The 20,941-nt window shown below is 41.9% G+C and overlaps 1 protein-coding gene across 1 annotated transcript in view; it reads right to left on the bottom strand.

Annotated features, from left to right (window-relative positions):
- Positions 1 to 20,619, bottom strand: part of mecr (mitochondrial trans-2-enoyl-CoA reductase) — a 56,591-nt gene extending 35,972 nt beyond the window's left edge. The window contains exons 1-3 of the mRNA XM_052036195.1: positions 20,317 to 20,619; positions 6,568 to 6,665; positions 3,688 to 3,819 (exon numbers count right to left, since the gene is read on the bottom strand). Coding sequence (XP_051892155.1) covers positions 3,688 to 3,819; positions 6,568 to 6,665; positions 20,317 to 20,576 — 490 coding nt within the window. The 5' untranslated portion in view covers positions 20,577 to 20,619. The remainder of the gene's footprint in view (positions 1 to 3,687; positions 3,820 to 6,567; positions 6,666 to 20,316) is intronic.
- Between the last annotated feature and the right edge of the window lie 322 nt (positions 20,620 to 20,941).

Below are 20,941 nucleotides of genomic sequence, written 5' to 3'. Positions count from 1 at the left end.
AAACAGGGGCAATTGATTTATCAGAAGAATCAGGGATTTGAATAAAGAGACATGGTAAATACATCACGTTATTGATAGATATCAAAACTATCCCAATTTATCTTCCAAAGCTGTGCTAAATTAAGCCAACCTCAGCTAGTGCAACAACTAAGATACTCCCTCATAGCCCTGGAAAATCGCCAGGAACAAAAGTAAGCAGTGCAATGTCTAGTCTCACACTTTATAACTCTCTTAATTCATAATTACTTAATTCAAATTCTCTTAATTCAAAGTCAAGAAATAAATCAAACACCAGCTGCAATTTATTGTCTTTGTACAAGAAGTTATACTGATGCCCTGTCTGATGTCACAGCTGCGCCCCATCCCTAGCTCACTTGTCTAGAATGTCAGATCATTTGTTGAACACTGAATACTAGATGAGCAGCAATTTCCTATAACTAAATGGTGAGACGATTGAAGGCTTTGCCTTCCGTCTCCAAGAGAAACCCTGTTTCTTAGGAACAAATTACATCCCTCTTCCTGGCAACCGTCTAAAATTGTGTGAGACAGCTGTTAACCTGCTTAATTTCTTTGATTCCGAATTCAGGTTTGAACAATTACAAAGACCACCTATTTCCACCAACTCTGCTTGATTCTACTCTTCAGAGTATCTGCTCCTAAATCCCCATTCATGCCTATTTCTATATTTGACTATACTAAAGCACCTCCTGTATACCCCCTATTTTATTCTTCACAATTCTTCAGTCATCCTAAACCTTGTGGGGCTATATCAAGTCCCATTCACCCATTATCCCTGTGCCTACCTATCTACACTGGCTTCCAGTTGAGAAACACTTTTTTTTCTACTACATTGTAGCGGATGCTACCGTGATGTGAAAGCGAGACACTAGTCGGCGGGCTGCAGAACAAAAACTGATTTATTTTCCCACCTTGCGCGGGCCTTTTAAGAGGAACGGTTCCCGCCTACCGAAAACGGAAATGACGCATGCGCTATGTCATCAAACTTTTCCCGCCACCGTGGGTTCTCCCTGTCGCTCAGGGAAGACGAAGGCCCAACACCATCTTGGGCCTCGCCACTCCGACAACAGCGCGACCCAACCGCCAAGCCGGTTTCGCTTGCTCGTACGGTGAGTCACTACAAGATCTTTATTTTCAGATCTTTTCGTAATCTCAATCAACCCTATCTCCACAATCTCCAACTACATCACATTTGAAGATTTAATATTCTTCTAATCCTTGCCTCTTGCTCATCCACAAATTTAATCACTCCATAATTGGCAACGATGCCTTTAGCCCTAGAATTCTGTCTAACCCTCTTTGTATCTCTTTCTTCCCACAAGATGCTATTTAAAACTTATAACAACACGATAATATATAAAAAAAGAGTAGGCCAATCAAAGTTATCATGACTGATCTGCTCCAGGCCACGTTCCTCTTTTGTGCCAGTTCCCCATAGCCCTTAATTTCCTGACCCTTCAAAAATTTCATCTCCAGGGCAGGGAATTCCGGAGATTCACCACCCACTGCAAGTTCCTACACACCTCACACTGTCCTACATCAAATTCCATTGGCAAAGTTTTTGCCCACTCACCCAACCTATGTACATCTGTTGCAAAGCCCAAATATCCTTATCGCAATGTGCCCTCCCACTTTTTCTATGTCATAGGCAAATTTAGTTGCCTTATACTCTGTCCCCTTCACCAGGTCACTAAAATTAATTGTAACATAATTAAGGACCATGAAATCATCCTTAGATCACTCCTCTAGTTACATCCTTCCAGTCTGACAAAGACAGATTTATTCCAATTCTGCCTTCTTTACAAAAAACAATCTTTAATTCATACTTACACAATTCCTCCAATACCACCTTGTGCACCAGTCTTTTATGTGGCACCTTGCCAAATATCTTGTGGGAATTCAAATACACTACATCTACAGGTTCCCCTATATAGACTTTGCTTATTACATCCTCCAAGAACTCTAGCAAGTTTAGCAAACATGACGAGTTATTTCTTCCTTGATTTAGGTCCAGCATCTTCACAACAACAGATGTTAAGCCAATAGGCCTATAGTTACCTACTCTGTCTTCCTCTGCTGGCACCTTCCCTGAGCTCAATGATTTGTAAAAAAACTCAACCAATAGCTCCATTATCTCTGCAGCTGCTTAAAGACTTTGGAGCAGCCCATCAGGACCTAGTGACTTGCCTGCCTTTAGATGCATTAGTCTTCCCAATACCTTGTCCCTCACGATAGTGATTGTTACAAATTTTACCATACTGTTTGAAATTATCTCATCAGACATCATTGGTTTCCACCATGAAGAATGATGCAAGTATTAATTTAACTTATCTGCCATCTCCTTGTTTCCCATTAATTCCCGAGCCTCGGTCTCCAGTGGTCTCACACTTATTCTAGCTACTATCTTCCTTTTTATATATCCATAGAAGCCCTACAGTTTGTATTGATATCACTTGCCAATTTTTTCCTCATTATTAATTTTCTCCCTCTGCAGTAACTTTTTAGCCTCTCATTATTAGCTCTTATAAAATTCCCTGTCTTCAGCTCTCCCTTTTTTCTAGTTCCATTGTCTTTGCCTCTTTGTATGTTCCAGTCTTTGACAATATTTTCTTTGACGTCCTTTGTTAACTTTCTCCTGGTATCCTTTTTCTAAACTGGAATAAACTATAATCAATTTTTCAAAGATCTATTTTATTATCTGCTTATATTCTGTAACGTTAACTTAGCATTTTGAGATGTTTTTGCTTCACTAAGGTCCAGTAGAAGATGGAAATTGTACTGCTAAGTGAATGTAGAAGGGCAAAGGCATATTTTGGAGAACAGGAGCATTATCCCTAGTGTTCTCTAGTATTTATCACTCAATGAACATCATTTAAACAGATTACCATATAATTATTATGTTGCTGTATGTGGAGCTTCCTGCACAAATTTGCTGCTACATTTACTATATTACAATAGTGATTAAACTTCACATATATGTCATTGGCTCTACAGTAATTTGATATATGACCTGCATCTGTGAAAGGAACTATACAAATGAAGGTTATATTCTTTATTAAAGTTCTTTTATTCAAACTCCAGTACAATTTGAACTTTACTCCCTGCAGAAAAAGAAAGCATTGAAGAAACAGCGCCCATGTTAGCTCGCCATTTAATTGCTACCATTTGGCTGCTTTAAGTCAAAACAAGTTACAAATGAGGCAAGGTTTGCATGGAATTATTTATTCTCCAGAATTTAGAAAGAAGCTATTACGTCCATGCTGGCCAAAATAATTATTCAGCTAATCTCACTTTGTAGCTCCTGACTCTTCACCTTGCACATTTCTGTGATGAGGGTCCTGCCTCCACCATCCTACCAATTCCAGATCCTACCAATTCAGGTTAAAATAAATTCTAAAATCCCTCCATGTTATCCTTCTGTCAATTATTTTTACATGTATGTCCTCCTGATTAGTGACTTCATTGCTAAGGGAAATAGGCCTATCTTAATAGCCATTTTCCATTACATTAGAATAAGTTAAAGATATACCTCAGGTGCTATTACATAAGAAAAAGAGGAACAAATTTTAAATTGGTTCCTTTCCATGAAAATAAATTGCATAAGAATACCATTAGAATCTGTTCCTTGGTTCATCTTTGAACCAGAGCTGATGAAATACAGAAACTTACCTAGCCCTGCATCAGATGGTATCACCCAGTCTCCTGGCTTCACATTAGTCACTTTACTGCCTGTCTCTAGAACTTGTCCTACACCCTCATTGCCTCCAACAGCTGGAAGATCAGGAAGAATAGGGTAGGTACCTGTAAAAATATAAAGTGTGAGTAAACTACACAGAATATTTGACATATTTCGGTTAACCTCAGTCTTCAAGGCTATATTGCAATACAAGTAGAGGCAAAGTAGGTCACCTTCTGCATTATTAAAGGAAGGCAGCTCCAAACAATTTTCCCAAATGGTTATCATGCACATTTATTTTTTATTGTTTTCATGAAGACAGAGGGATTTAAAATACTGCAATTTGACTTTTCAAACATGGATTCCAAATCAGGCTGCATCACTATGATGGTCATCCCCATCTCTCTATAAATAAATTAAATAGTTTAATTACAATTCCATATGACAAAATAGTTCACAACAGTGCTAAATTGGCAGACTCATCCTGACACAGTGCATGGGTGACTGGCGTAGAAGGTTATAGATACATTTGAAGTTGGTTTCTGAAGAGGAACCTCCTTCTACCACCAACACAGACAGTGTGATCCAGATTCCAACCATCCACTGGGTGATAAAATTCTTCCTCAGAATCCCCTCTAAAATTCTTACCCCTTAACCTAACCCTATACCCTCCAGTTTTAGATACCTCTGCTATGTATCTAGAAAAGTTTTCTACAACTTACTTATCTCTGCCCCTAATAAATCTGGTATACCTCTATTAGGTACCTTCTCAGCCTCCTCCACTCCAGGAAAACTAACCCATCTTATCCAGTCTCCCCTCTTAAATGAAATGCTCCATCCTAGGCAATGTCTTCTTTGCACTGTCTCTGACGAAATCATCAACTCAATTTAACATTGGTGGTGGGGAAGTTCTAAAATTTTCAGCACAGTGACATGACATTTAGTGCTGTTGCCTCACAACACCCAAGATCTGGGTTTGATCCTGATGTCAGATGGTGTCTGCTTACTTATGGACACAGGGATGATCACCATTATGATGCAAACTGGTTTGGAATCCATGTTCCAGAAGTTAAATTGTAATATTTTAAATCCCTCTGTCTACTATGTACAGGTACATAGCTCCCTGACAGTGGCGACATAGGTAGACAAGGTGGTGAAGAAGGCATTTGGCATGCTTGTCTTCATCAGTCAGGGTATTGAGTTCAGGAATAGGAGCGCAAATTGGTAAATTAGTACATTATCGTCACATGTATCGAGGTACAGTGAAAAACTTTGTTTTGCATGCCATCCATTTCATCACATCAGTCCATTAAGGTAGTACAAGGGAAAACAATAACAGAATACAGAATAAAATGTTACAGTTACAGAGAAAGTGCAGTATAGGCAGACAATAAGGTGCAAGGCCATAACAAGGTAAATTGTGAGGTCAAGAGTCCATCTTATCATACTAGTTGACTGTTCAATAGTCTTATAACAGCAGAATAGAAGCTGTCCTTGAGCCTGGTGGAATGTGTTTCCATTACTGCTGACTTTTCCTGTTGTGAGATAAGATTTTGTATTTTCTGCCTGGTGGGAGGGGGGAGAAGAGAAAATGTCCAGGGTGGGTGAGGTCTTTGATTATGTTGGCTGCTTTACTGAGGCAGTGAGAAATGTAGACAGAGTCCATGGAGGGGAGGCTGGTTTCCATGATGTGCTGAGCTGTGTCCACAACTCTCTGCAGTTTCTTGTGGTCTCTGGCAGAGCAGTTGCCATACCAAGCCATGATGCATCCCGATAGGATGCTTTCTATAATGCATCTATAAAAATTGGTCAAAGGGCCAAACCAAATTTCTTTGACCGCCTGAGGAAGTAGAGGCGCTCGTGAGCTTTCTTGGCCGTGGTGTCTACACGGTTACACTAGGACAGGCTATTGGTGATGTTCTCTCATAAAAACTTAAAGCTCTCAACCCTTCCGACCTCAGTGCTGTTGATGTAAACAGCAGCATGTGCACTGACCCCTTACTGAAGTTAATGACCAGCCCTTTTGTTTTGCTGACATTGAGAGGAAGGTTGTTGTAATGACACCATGTCGCTAGGCAGCCAACATAACCTCCTTCCTGTACTCCAACTCATGGTTATTTGAGATTCGGCCCACTACGGTGGAGTCATCTGCAAACTTAAGATGGAGTTAAAACAGAATCTGGCCATGCAGTCATGAGTGTATAGGGAGTAAAGTAGGGGGCTGAGGACTATACAAGTCACTGTAAGATCAGAAGATTTGGATGAGTCTTGTGTGCAGTTCTGGTTGCCCAGTTATAGGAAGGATGTCATTAAGCTGGAAAGGGTGCAGAAAAGATTCATGAGGATGTTACTGGGACTGGAGAGCTTGAGTTATAAGTAGAGGTTGGATAGGCTGAGACATTTTTCCCTACAGCATTGGAAGTTGAGGAGTGTCCTTATAGAGGTATATAAAATTGTGAGGGGCATAGATAAGGTGGATGGTCACTGTCTTTTTCTCAATGTAGAGGTGTCTAAAACTAGAGGGCATAGATTTAAGATGAGATGAGAAAGATTTAAAAGGGACCTGTTAGGCAACCTTTTCACACAGAGGGTGGTGGGAATATGGAATGAGCTGTCAGAGGAAGTTATAGAGACAAGTATAATTACAATGTTTAAAAGACATTTGGCCAGTCACATGAGTAGAAAAGGTTTAGAAGGATATGGGCCAAATGCAGGCAAGTGGAATTAGCTCAGATAGACATCTTGGTCAGTATGGATGATTTTGGGCTGAAGGGCCAGTTTCCGTGCTTTTTAACTCTATGACTCTAATATATTACAATTAAGTGAAGTGTGCTGCTAAAACCAGCCAGGTCTAGAAAAGTGCATGATATTACCTTGCACCATGTTAATGTCTGATGGATTAATGGGTGCTGCTAACATTTGGGTTCGGATATCAGAATCACCAAGCTGGGAAAGTTTGACATTCTTGAGCCTGCAATGTAAGAGCAAAACATTTAATTATAAAAAAAATTGAATCACTGATGTCTTAATTTGTCTGATGAATATTAACAAGTCAGGCAAAAAGAAAATCCAAATTTATACCATCTAATTTCCCATAAATTGCATCATGACATTAAATGGAACTATAGACTGTAATCAGGAAAACAACAGCATAGAGATATAGAGGAGCAGATTGGCAGGCAGTGTTTGGAGAGAAGCAGAAATAACAGGGTTATTATAATGGGAGACTTCAACTTCCCAAATATAGACTGGAACCTGCTTAATGCCAAAGGTTTAGATGGGACAGAATTTGTTAAGTGTGTCCAGGAGGGAGTCCTGACGCAGTATGTTGACAGGCTGACTAGAGGGAATGCCATGTTAGATCTAGTTTTAGGAAATGAACCGGGACAGGTGAAGGATCTATTGGTGGGTGAGCATTTGGGGGACAGTGACCATTGCTCCATAACCTTTAAAATTGTCATGGACAGGGAGAGGTGCAGAGAGGACAAGAGGTTTTTCAATTGGGGAAGGGCTAACTACGAGGCTATAAGGAGAGAACTTGGGAGTGTAAATTGGGATGTCCTTTTTGAAGGAAAATGTACCATGGGGATGTGGTCGATATTCAGGGATCTTATGCAGGATGTTAGGGATAAATATGTCCCGGTGAGGCAGAGAAGGAATGGCAGGGTGAAGGAACCGTGGGTGACAAAAGAGGTGGAACGACTTGTTAGGGAGAATAAGGTAGCATACGTGAGGTATAAGCAGCAAGGTTCAGACAGGGCCCATGAGGAATATAGGGGAGCGAGGAAGGAACTTAAGAAAGGGCTGAGGAGAGCTAGAAGGGGACATGAAAAGGCTTTGGCTAGTAGGGTTAAGGAAAATCCCAAGGCCTTTTTCAAGTACGTGAAAGGTAGGAGGATGGCTAGGGTGAAGGTAGGTCCGATTAAGGACAAAGGTGGGAGAATTTGCTTGGAGGCAGCAGAAGTGGGAGAAGTTCTGAATGAGTACTTCTCTTCGGTATTCACCAGGGAGAGGGGTCTTGATGATGCGGAAGGGAGTGCTGGTAGGGGTAATGTTCTCGAGGTTGTTGATATCAAGAGAGAGGATGTGTTGAAGTTGTTAAATAATATTAAGACAGATAAATCTCCGGGGCCTGACGGGATTTTCCCCAGGCTGCTTCGAGAGGCTAGGGAGGAGATTGCTGAACCGCTGGTAAGGATCTTTGAGTCCCTCGTTGTCTACGGGGGTGGTGCCGGAGGATTGGAGGGTTGCGAATGTGGTCCCCTTGTTCAAAAAAGGTAATAGGGATAGGCCAGGGAATTATAGACCGGTGAGTCTCACGTCTGTGGTGGGTAAGCTGTTAGAAAGGATTCTAAGGGATAGGATTTATGAACACCTTGAGAATCATGGACTGATTAGGGACAGCCAGCATGGCTTTGTGAAGGGAAGATCTTGCCTCACAAGCCTGATAGAGTTCTTTGAGGAGGTGACCAGGAAGATTGATGAGGGCAGTGTGGTGGATGTGGTTTACATGGATTTTAGTAAGGCATTTGATAAGGTTCCTCATGGTAGGCTTCTTCAGAAGGTCAGAGGCCAAGGGATCCAAGGAAGCTTGGCTGTGTGGATTAGGAATTGGCTTGCATGTAGAAAGCAGAGGGTTGTGGTGGAAGGAGTGCCCTCGGATTGGAAGGCAGTGACTAGTGGTGTCCCGCAGGGATCGGTTCTGGGACCTCTACTTTTTGTGATATTTATAGATGACTTAGATGAGGGGGTGGAGGGCTGGGTTAGTAAGTTTGCGGACAACACTAAGATAGGCGGTGTTGTGGATAGTGTGGAGGGCTGTCGGAGCTTACAGAGGGATATTGATAGGATGCAGAGCTGGGCTGACAAGTGGCAGATGGAGTTCAATCCGGAGAAGTGTGAGGTGGTACACTTTGGAAGGACAAACTCCAGGGCAGAGTACAGGGTAAACGGCAAGGTACTTGGCAGTGTGGAGGAGCAGAGGGATCTGGGGGTTCATATTCACAGTTCATTGAAAGTTGCCTCACAGGTGGAAAGAGCAGTTAAGAAGGCCAATGGGATGTTGGCTTTCATAAGTCGCGGGATTGAGTTTAAGAGCCGCGAGGTTATGATGCAGCTTTACAAAACTCTAGTTAGGCCACACTTAGAGTACTGTGTTCAGTTCTGGTCGCCTCATTATAGGAAGGATGTGGAGGCGTTGGAGAGGGTGCAGAGGAGATTTACCAGGATGCTGCCTGGATTGGAGAGTATTGAATATGAGGAGAGGCTTAAGGTGCTAGGGCTTTATTCACTGGAATGGAGGAGGATGAGAGGAGACATGATAGAGGTATATAAAATATTGAGAGGAATAGATAGAGTAGACAGTCAGCGCCTCCTTCCCAGGGCACCAATGCTCAAGACGAGAGGTCATAGCTTTAAGGTTATGGGTGGGAGGTTCAGGGGAGATGTCAGAGGGAGGTTTTTCACCCAAAGAGTAGTTGGTGCATGGAATGCACTGCCTGGGGTGGTGGTGGAGGCAGATACATTGAACAGGTTCAAGAGCTTGTTGGATAGGCATATGGAGGAACGTGAGATAGAGGGATATGCGGGAGGAAGGGGTTAGGTAGTGTGAGGGTGGTCTGATGGATGGCACGACACGGTGGGCCGAAGGGCCTGTTTTGTGCTGTATGGTTCTATGGTATATAGTTAGTAGTAGTTATGTGCTCTTTATATCTGTGAAACATACACATTCAATAATTTTAGTTGAAATAAACAAGAATTATTTCTTACAAAATTTATGTGTAATATACCACACTACATACAGCACGGAAACAGGTCCTTTGGCCCAACTCGTCCATGCAGACTGTGTTGCCCAGCGAGCTAGTCCCATCTGCTGGTGTTTGGCCCATAGCCCTCTAAACCTCTCCGATCTATGTCCTTATCTAGATGGATTTTAAATGTTGCTAATTTGCCCGCCTCAACCACTATTTTTGGCAGCTCATTTCCAAATACGTACCAACCTTTGTGTGAAGCAGCTGCCCCAACGTCCCTTTTAAATCTCTCACCTCTGATCTTAAACCTATGCCCTCTTGTTTTAGCACCTCCTTCCCTCGGAAAAAGACTATGTGCTTTCACCCTTTCTAATGACCCTCATGATCTTGTATACCTCTTATCAGGTCCCCCCTCAATCTCCTATGTTCCAGGGAATGAAGTCTTAGTCCACGCAACCTCTCCTTGTAACTCAGGCCCCCAAGTCCAGGCAACATCCTGGTAGATATTTTCTGCACTCCTTCTAGTTTAATAACATCTTTCCTATAACAGGGCGACCAAAACCGTACACAATACTCCAAGTGTGGCCTAACTAATGTCTTATATAACTGCAACATAACTTCCCAACTCCTATACTCAGTGCCCTGACTGATGAAGGCCAGTGTGCCAAACGCCTTCTTCACCAACCTGTCTACGGGTGACACCGCTTTCAGCAAACTATGCATTTGCATTCCTAGGTCCCTCTGTTCCATTGCACTCCCCACGGCCCTACAATTCACTGTACAAGTCCTACCCTGGTTTGATCTCCCAAGATGCAATACCTCACATTTACCTGGATTGAAAGCCATTTGCCAATCCTCATCCCACTTACCTAGCTGATCAAGATCCCCCAGTAATTTTTCCATAAAACTTCTACACTGTCTACACCACCAGCTATTTCATCCACAAACTTACTAACGATGCCTTGTACATTCAAATCCGTATAGTTTATATAAATTACAAACAACAAAGGTCCCAGCACCAACCCCTGTGGCACATCTCTAGACACAGGCCTCCAGTCTGAGAAACAACACTCAACCATCACCCTCTGCTTCCTACCACTAAGCCAATCATAAATCCATCAGCTATCTCTCCTGGATCCCATGTGATTTAAACTTCCAGACTAGCCTGCCATGACGAACCTTGTGAAAGGCCTTGCTAAAATCCACATAGACAACATCCATAGCCCCACCCTCATCTACCCTCTTGGTTACCTCCTCGAAGAACTCCAAGAGATTTGTCAGACATGACTTCCTACACACAAAGCCATGCTGACTGTCCCAAATCAGACCTTGTCTCTCCAAATATTGGTAGATCCTATTCCTCAGAAACTCCTTCAGCAATTTACCCACCACTGATGTTAGACTCACTGGCCTGTAGTTTCCTAGCTTGTTTTTGCTACTCTTTTTAAACAATGGTACCACATTAGCCACTCTCCAGTTCTCCAGAATCTCACCTGTAGCCAGAGATGGAGCAAAATTCTGCAAGGGCCTCCACAATTTCTTCTCTAGCTTCCCACAAGGTCTGAGAATGCACCAGGTCAGGCCCTGGGGATTTATCCACCTTAATGCACTTTAAAGCATCCAATACCTCCTCCCTGCTAATTCGTATGTAGTCCAAGACAACACGACTGATTTTCCCCATTTCCTTATCTTCCATCATTTTCTCCACAGTAAAAGCTGAAGAAAAATATTCATTAAAAATTTCACTCATTTCCCTTGGTTCCACATGCAGACAGCCATGCTGGTCTTTAAGGGGACCTATTCTCTCCTTAGCCACCATTTTATTCTTAATATACCTGTAGAATCTCCTGGGATTTTGCCTCACCTTGCCTGCCAGGTCCTCCTCATATCCTCTTTGCCCTCCTAACTTCTCTCTTAAGTGCACTCCTACACTTCTTGTAGTCATAAAGAGATTCACTAGTTCCCACTTGCTTATGTGCAGTGTATACCTCCCTCTCTTTCTTAACTACAGCTTCAATATCTCTCATCAACCAAGGTTCCCAAAACCTGCCAGCCTTGCCCTTCACCCTAACAGGAACATATAGGCCCTAAACTCTAGACAAAAGCACTTTAAGTTTTCATTATTCAGTACTATATACAGAAAAGTAACAGTGGTTCGCTAATTTAATGAGATTATTTGTCAAACAGGTAATATCTGCTTCTCTGAAATTAATCATTACTGCTGACCTTTCCTGCTATAAAGTCACAGAACAATACAGCACAAATACAGGCCCTTCAGCCCAACCAGTCGATGCCAACCACATTGTCCATCCAGCTAGTCCCAATTTCCTGCTTTCGGCCCATATCCCTTTAAGCCCCGCCCCTCCATGTACCTATCCAAGTGCTTCTTAAGTGATACTATTTTACCTGCCTCAACCACTTCCTCTGGCAGCTCATTCCATAAACTCATGAACCTCTGCATGAAACAGTTGCCCCTCAGGTCCCTTTTAAATCTTTCCTCCCTCATCCTAAACCTGTTGTGAAATAAGATTTTATAAACAATGCAATGTTCCTACTGACAAACCAGAAAACATCATGGATCCTCTACATTATGATTTTTCTCACATCTATACTAATTGTGTTGTCAGAGTTGACAGCAACACAAAGCAAGGAACATGTCAAAAAGATTAAATGTACAGAGTACACTGGATTCTTAATATGGGAAAATGAAATTTTCTACTCATTCCTCACTTATTAATTTAAATTCTTCCACCATTACACACATTCGTGATACAGCTCTTGGCCAGGAGCTGTAAGCAGAGAAATTGCTTTGCAGTAATTACAAATGCTGAGCTGAAGGACATTTTGAAAGGCAGATCTATGAATGCATGTAATTTCAAAACCATTAACACAGCATGGAGTGCCTGTAAGTTCAACAATTTGCAAGTACAAATATTAGACCTCAAAGTCTTAAACCTTTGTACAAAAGCTTATCCTTAAAAGCTTTAGTGGTGTGCATTATCAAAAATGGAATATATTTGGGCATCCATCCTGAAGCAGTTGTAAACAACTGCTCACCATACATAAAACAAAAAGCAAGTGCAATCTGCTTTTCCAACTCATTTAGTAACACCAGCATATAGTTAAATTATGATTTTCGGATCAAAGAAGACAATGAAGACTTTAGCTTGACATTTCTAACATTTCTGTGCTCTTTTTGCAATTTTAAAGCAAATCTAAGCCAGTTTTCGTAATTTTGCAAATTTGTTAAATTGACATTGCAAAATTTTGAAAACCAGGTTAGATTTGTTTTAACATTTTTTTCAAATCAGAAATTAAATCGGTATCTCGCAAACACTAATGAAGTATTACCATCACAAACACTGTTGTGTTTTTTTTTGGTGTAATCAGTACCAATGGTGAGATGATGTATGCTCTTTTAAAGTCCAAAGTGAAATTGTGACATCAAGTTCAATATTTGGACTTCCGTTAAAGTTTCATTTTCCACTATATATCCGACAAAATTTTATTGTGGAATGATTTAAAATAACATTTAAATGGCCTGAGTTGAAATAATCACAAATAACTTAAACTTTTAAAGGAATAGCATCTATCACAAAAGATATACAAAACTCTCTACATTGAACCAAGTTAGTATAATTTATAAAGTCCAGATAGCAATCACAAAAAGAGCTAGAAATTATCAAAGAGAGGCATTGTAACATTGATGCTTATCTAAGATGCTGAAAATACAACATTTGATATCCCTGCACAGAAAGTGTGTTTCACCCTTATTTGGTGTAGTAAACTATTACAATTAGAGCTAACATTCATTGTCAACTCCCGTGTCCACCCTACCCCCCAAAAAAATTTGTAAGAGTAGTTTTGAACCCAGATTGCAGTTGCTGTGTCCTTAAAAAAAATCTTTCCCCATAATAGCTACAGGATAAAACAGTGCCACAGAGATGAGAGAAAATGGAAAGAAGGTGCAGGTCTCAGTGTTTTGTTCACCTCCCCCTACAATCACCCTTGCAAATAGTGCCCCATGCTGCAAGTGGCCCCTCGACAATGTGTTTTACAGGGTTATGATTCAGGTTATGAGATCAGAACACATGCACTGTGCATAATTTTGAAGGTCTGCAATAAGCCCTGTGAAACTCGGCAATAATATAACAAGTACACTAGTACTAAAAACTCAGGTAGACATATGAAAACAGCAACACAGTGACATCCCAGCGAAATTCCTACATTGGCAAAACCAAACATAGATTTTGAGACTGTTTAGTCTGCAAGGGTGACTTTGAGAGTCCAGTTGCCTATCACTTTAATTTTCCATCTCCCTCTTACCTTCAAGGATCTCATTTCATCAGGCGTGCTACAGCCCTCAGGAGATACCACTGAATTCAAAAATTTCATTGAAACAGCCTAGCTGATATTGGTGCAAGATCAGGAAATGTTCGGGGTGCTCAGTAGGTCAGGTTGTGTCTCCAGAGAGGGAGCAATGGTTGGGGTTTCAGGTTATCTTTTATAGTGGGGTACATTGACGTGGGGCATTGGCTCTGTTTCTCTCTCCACGAATGCTGCTTCACCTGCTGAGTACTTCCAGCATCCTTTGCTTTAGTTGTAGCTATTCACCATCTTCATTTTGTTTTGTCTTCAGTCAGTGGCCAGTTCTGATATAAGTCAGTTTTTCCCCCTCCACAGATGTTGATTTCCATCATTGACTGTGTTCTTTATTTCACAATTCCTACAATTTTTTGTTTTTCCTCTCTTCTCTGCTTACACCTCCTCTAAAGAGAACAGCTGTCATTAACAAGATTTTACCCACACTGCCATTGCCAATCTGTGTCTTCTATTTGCTCTTGGTCTCCACCCTATCAGACATTCCTTTTGTTTATTTAGCATTTTCTGTTTTTATTTCTGATTACCAGCATCTGCAATTTTATTTTAACTTTTATTTCCTATGTTCTCACCATACCTCCCCTTCTCTGCAACTTGACAAGGGGCAACTTGCAGCATGGGACATAATTTGGAAGGGTGACTGTAGGGGTAGGCGACCAAAAACACTGAATGCACCTGTACCTTCTCTGCATTTTTCTTCATCTCTACTGCACTCTTTTATGACATGGCTATCGTGGAAAGAAGATTTTAAAGGCATAATGCAGTAGAGAAATACAGTAATTCAGCACAGAAGCAGGTCTTTCGCTCCAGCTGGTCCATGCCAACCAAGATTCCCATTGAAGCTAGTCTCATCTGGCTGTGTTTGGCCCATATCCCTCTAAAGCTTTCCTATCCATGTATCTGCCCAAGTACCTTTTAAATGTTATTAATGTACCTGCCTCAACTACCTCCTCTGGCAGCTCATTGCATATACAAAGCACCCTCTGTCTGAAAAAGTTACCCCTCAGGTTCCTATTAAATTTCTACACTCTCACCTTAAACCTATGCCCTCTAGTTCTTGATTTCCCAACTTTGGGAAAAAGACTGTGCACACTGACCCCATCTATGCCCCTCATGATTTTATACACCTCTAATAAGATCACCCCTCATTTTCCTATGCTCCAGTGAAAAAAGTCACAACCTGCTCAACCTCTCTATAACTCAGTCCCTTGAGCTCCAGCAACATCCTTGTAAATGTCCTCTGCACTCTTTCCAGCTTATAACCGAAACTGAACAAAATATTCCAAATGTGGCCTCACCAATGTCTTGTTCAACTGCAACACAGCATCCCAACTTCTGTACTCAGTGCCCTGACTGATGAAGGCAAACATGCCAGAAGCCTTCTTCACCACCCTGTCTACCTGCGACACCATTTGTACTCCTAGGTCCCTCAGTAAATCAAATTGGAAGAAGTTCAAGCAAATTCCTGCTTCACTGAAAGGTGTATTTGGAACCTCAGATGTTGTATCTCCTGCAGGTGCATGGCAAGGTGCTGCAAGAGGGTAGTAAGTGTTCCTGAGGATGGGAGAGTGAACCAGGGAATAACAGAGGGTACAGTCCCTTCACTGAAACTACTTACAGTAGAGGTGAAGGAAAGTTGTGTCTAGTTGTGACATCTCATTGAATGCAGCAGAAATTACACAAGATGATATTGATAGGATGCAGACCTGGGTTGAGAAGTGGCAGATGGAGTTCAACCCGGAAAAGTGTGAAGTGATACCCTTCGGAAGATTGAATTTGAAGGCAGAATACAAGGTTAATGGCAGTACTCTTAGCAGTATGGAGGAACAGAGGGATCTTGGGGTCCACGTCCACAGATCCCTCAAGGTTGCCACGCAGTTCGATAGGGTTGTTAAGAAGGCATATGGTGTGTTGGCCTTCATTACTCAGAGTAATGAGTTCAAGAGCCGTGAGGTAATGTTGTAGCTCTGTAGAACTCCAGTTAGACCACACTTGGTATTGTGTTCAGTTCTGGTCGCCTCATTATAGGAAAGATGTGGAAGCTTCAGAAAGGGTGCAGAGGAGATTTACCAGGATGCTGCCTGGATTGAAGAGCATGTCTTATGAGGAAAGGTTGAGTAAGCTAGGGCTTTTTTCTTTGGAGAGGAGGAGGATGAGAGGTAACTTGATAGAGGTTTACAAGATGATAAGAGGCATAGATCGAGCGGACAGTCAGAGACTTTTTCCCAGGGTGAAAATGCCTAGTATGAGGGGGCATAATTTTAAGGTGATTGGAGGAAGGTATAAGGGGGATGTCAGAGGTAAGTGTTTTTTTTTTACACAGAGTGGTGGGTGCGTGGAATACACTGCCAGCAGAGGTTGTGGGAGCAGATACATTAGGGACATTTAAGAAACTCTTAGATAGGCACATGAATGATAGAGAAATGGAGGGCTATGTGGGAGGGAAGAGTTAGATCTATCTTAGAGCAGGATGAAATGTCAGCACAACATCTTGGGCCGAAGGGCCTGTACTGTGCTGTGCTGTGATATTCTATGTTCTATGATCTGTTGGATGTGGAGGCTAGTGCTGTGGAAAATAAGGACAAGGGGAACCTTCTTCTTGCTCTTCAACTGTTAAAAAGAAAGCCTTCTTGCTAGCACTCATGAAGAAAATCTTATCATCACGACTGATCTAAATGATACAAAGAAACTGGGAGAGTAGAATGAAGTTTTCACAGGAAGCAGGAAAGATGTGTATTCAACGTAGCTGTGGTAGTGGGCTTTTGTCAGAAGTTGGTGGCAATCATGACCCCCAGAAATGGAGAAATAAGAAAGTGAACAGTCAGATGGAACATGTGAAAGTTAGAGCAGTGTAAAAAATTGGCAGAAAATTTAAGAAAGGAGAAAGAAGGGGAAGGATGGAGGGGGACTGGTTGGACTTCTGTTTAGGGAAGAATCAAATGGATCTTAGGTTGTCCTGGTGTGGAAAATGGTAGAGGCAAGAAGAGCATATGTTTGATGACAAAATGGCTGTCATATTTACTTAGTTCTCAGCAACAACTCAGTCAGAAACTAGCCCTCTACCATTCTACTGTCTCCCTTTTGCCAGATGTAAGTGTTAAATTATGGCAGAGTTATATAATACTACAAATTTTAGTTGAATAAATGGTTGTAGTCTTTTTTTTAATTCTATATATTTCTTTGATTCTCCAGCACAATTAACACCTCTCCTTACAGTCAAAGTCATAAAGTATAGAAACAGGTCCTTCAGCCCACCCAGTTGATGCTGGCCATCAAGTACCTATCTAATACTGACCTAATTTCCCAGCACTGAGCTTGTAGCCTTGGCATTTTCAGTCCTCACCAAAATACTTCTCAAATGTTGCAGGATTAATTACTTTCACAACCCCCTCATGCAGTACTTCTCAGATTTCAACCACACTCCAGGTCAAAAAATTCTCTCTCAAATCCCCTCTGAAATCTTTTACCCCTTACCTTAAACCAATGCCCTCTGGTCATAAACATATCAGCTACGGGAAAAAGTTTCTCATTACCCCGATCTATGCCTCTTATAATTTTGTACCCCTCAATCAGCCCTTCAGCCTTCTCTGCTCCAAAGAAAACAAACACAGCCTATCCAGTCTCTCCTTACAGTTAAAGCACACCATATCAGGCAACGTCCTGGTGAATCTCGGCTGCATTTCCTCCAGTTCAATCACATTCTTCCTACAGTGTGGTGACCAGAATTGTACAGTACTCCAGCTGAGGCTTAACTAATGTTTTATATAGTCATACCACAACCTTTTTACTTTATTTTCAATGCTCCAGTAAATAAAGCCAGGTATTTTGTATGGAGACACAAGAAACTGCAGATGCTGGAATCTGGAACAACACACAAAATACTGGATGAATTCAACAGGTCAGACAGCAAATGCTGCTTGACTTGGTGAGTTCCTCCAGTGTTTTGCATGTTGCTCAAGTATCTTGTATGCCTCCTTTAACTACCACGTTTGTCTGTTCTTCTGTCTTCAAGCTTCCTTGGACATGTACACCAGGGTCTCTTTGTTCATCAGTACTTCCTAGAGACCTACCGTTCGTTGCACATTTCCTAGCCTTTAGTCCTCCCAAGATGCATTACCTCACATTTTTCAGGATTAAATTCTATCTGTCATTTCCATGCCCATCTTGTCAATTCATCAACGTTATTCTGTAGCTTAAGGCTATCCTCCTCACTATCAACAACATCACCAATTTTCATGTCATCTGTAAACTTACTAATCATACCTGCTACATTCACATCCAAATTGTTGATGTACAGTAGTAAAATTCTTATAATCTGCTATTGCACTAATCAGAAATCCCTAAGGTTCAGCATCCAACTCATCGAGGCCCAGTTTCCCCAAGCTCCCTTTCAGCTCAGCAGAGCTATGTTTCTGTGTTCCCTTCAAATTCATTGGGTTTTCTTTCATGGACTCCCTTTAAAATAACCTTATTCACTGAAAATTTATTATATTGCTATGAAACATCTAAAAAAGGTGATTTAAAAGTGTGTTAGTGTATCAGGAGGAGTAATATCCAATAATCCAGAAGATCTGCTAGTCTGGCACTACCAAAGTCCTGAGGATCCCCAATTATAAGAGTTCTATTATATAACAAAGAGCAAGGATCTCAGCATCAATCCCAATTGCAAAATCAACCCACAACCATCACCCTCTGCCTCCAAACACCAAGACAATTTTCAGGCCAATTTACAAGACTGCTCTGGATCCCATGCACTCTTACCTTTAGGAGCTATCTCCCATCTGGGACCTTGCCAAAACTCTTACTGCTACATCACTACCTTCATCAACATGCTTCGTCGCCTCCTTGAAAAATTCAATCAAATTAGTCAGCCAGATATCTCCTTTAAGTCGGGGGAGACTTAAGAGACTGCAGATGCTGGAATCTGGAGCAAAAAACAAACTGCTGGAAGAACCCAGCTGGTCAGGCAGCAGCTGTGGAGGGAATTGTCCATTTGCCTCCACTGATCCTGCCTGACCCGCTGAGTTCATCAAGGAGCTCGTATTTTTGCTCCAGATGCCAGCATCTGCAGTCTCATGTCTCCATTTCCCTACTCCACTGCAAAGTCTCTTCAAGGTTTGGCCACTTTGAAAAGGTTTTCCTCCTCTCTTCAATGGGAGTTCTGTGAAACCCTCTCTCACTGTGATTTCTTCTGCTCTCTGACCACATTGTCACCTCGTCCAGTTGAAGGGTCTTGACTTGAAATGTCAACTGTCCATTTTCTTCCACAGATGCTGCCTGACCTGCTGAATTCCTCCAGCAGCTCATTTTTTATCCCCGTCCCTCAGAATTGTTTCCAATAACTTGACTACTACTGACACTAGAAACATTGGCCTGTAATAACCTAGCATTTCTGCTATCCTTCTTCAATACAGCTACCACATTTGCTGTCTACCTGTCATCCAGCACCCCTTCTTTGACGACAGAACATTTGAAAATTTCTGTCATAGTCCCAGCAATCCTCCCCCTTCCCACCCATAGCTGCCTGGGATATACCTTATCAGGCCCTGGAGATCTATCCATTTCTAAAACCCTTAAGACATATAACACCTGATGTTTCAGTTCAAAGAATTTACCAGAACTGTGAAACAGAAAAAAAAAGCCAGTTTTAAACTACACAGAAGATGGGGGAAGGGTGCATAGGACAAAAGAGTATTTCTGATTGAGTGAAGTTGGGGTTGCCCAGTTTACAGAGCCATCTGGTGAATAGATTAATGGGAGAAGCTAGAGAGAGTGCATTGTTTGGTATTTCTTGTATATGTTTTTCTTTACAAATAAAGTTTATTTTTGAAATAAAAATACTTACTGAAGCCAGAAACCAAAAGGATCTCAGGCCTGAAGCACTCTTTCTCTTTCCACAGATATTGCCTTGCCTTTCCAGCATTTTCTATTTTGATTTTAGAGTCCCAGCATCTGCAGTTTTGTTTTCTTATTTTCACTGAAAGGAGAACTATAGAAATATCCAGTTCCACGTCTGTGGCATGAAGAAAACAGAGTTCATTTATACATCTTTGTCTGTTTTCTCTAACTGCTCTCATTAATCCATTAACCAGACAGCTCTGTAGACTAACCTGGCCTCCCCCTATGAGAAATACTCCCTTTGTCTCCCTCTCTGTAACCTAAAACTTGTTTAGGTCTGCTTCCCAGTTCTGATGAAGAGTCTTCAACTTGAAACGTTAACTGTTTCTTTTTCCACAGGTGCTATTGTTTTTATTACTCATACTTTTGCTCGACCAAATAACTAGTAACAGCGCAAGGGTGCGGTTGGAGGTAGAGAGACCAAGTTGGCGCCTTCATATTTTTAATGGAATTGCACCGACCAGCGGCTGCAAATAAAGGCAGGCCCACTTGGGTGCGTGAAGTAGTTTACCACACCGCAGGCTTGGACTATCAGCAGTGCCCGCCGAGTGACTGGTTAAAAAAAAGATTGTGACTACAATGACGGGCCCTTACTGGATAACGTTGAGTGGATCACCGTGCTTGTGATACACCAGAGCTTCACACTGCCCCCGAGCCCTCGCTGAGGTCGCCAAAGCCCGGGCACGTCGAAAGCTTTCCGACTGCAGCCTCCTGAGACCCAGCGTCCCGACTGAAATTCTCCTCAGCGCCATGGTCCTGTCGTTCGGGGCAACGTCGACGCCTTCTGATGACGGCAAAACGGTGCGCTGTGCAGAAGGCTCCCTGCGTTGCGGCTGTGTTGACTGCAATGTCATCTGCACGCATCTCCGAGCTGTGAAACAAGTTTGTTCAGCACCCCTAAAGTAGCAAAACGCCCCAAGGCGCTTCAAAGAAGTGTTTTCAAAGGAAATTTGACCTCCCACCTCAGGAGAGGTCGGAAAGTCGTCGAGTTCACTGTCATATGCACAAGTGCAATGAAAAACTTGCAGCAGCATCACAGACACACAGCATCAGTTTTTTTTCTCTTCTCATGTTTTATACTACTGAATATAACAACCATGAATGTTGAATGCTTTTGTATTTTGCACTGTGTTCTTCCTTTGTATATGTTTTTTTATGAATAAAGTTGATTCACAAGTCATCAGGAATACCGAGAGACCATACCGATTCAAAATAGAGT

Source organism: Pristis pectinata, chromosome 22 (genome assembly GCF_009764475.1).
Source record: "Pristis pectinata isolate sPriPec2 chromosome 22, sPriPec2.1.pri, whole genome shotgun sequence".
NCBI lineage: Eukaryota > Metazoa > Chordata > Chondrichthyes > Rhinopristiformes > Pristidae > Pristis > Pristis pectinata.
This window is presented reverse-complemented; position numbering and strand designations above follow the sequence as displayed.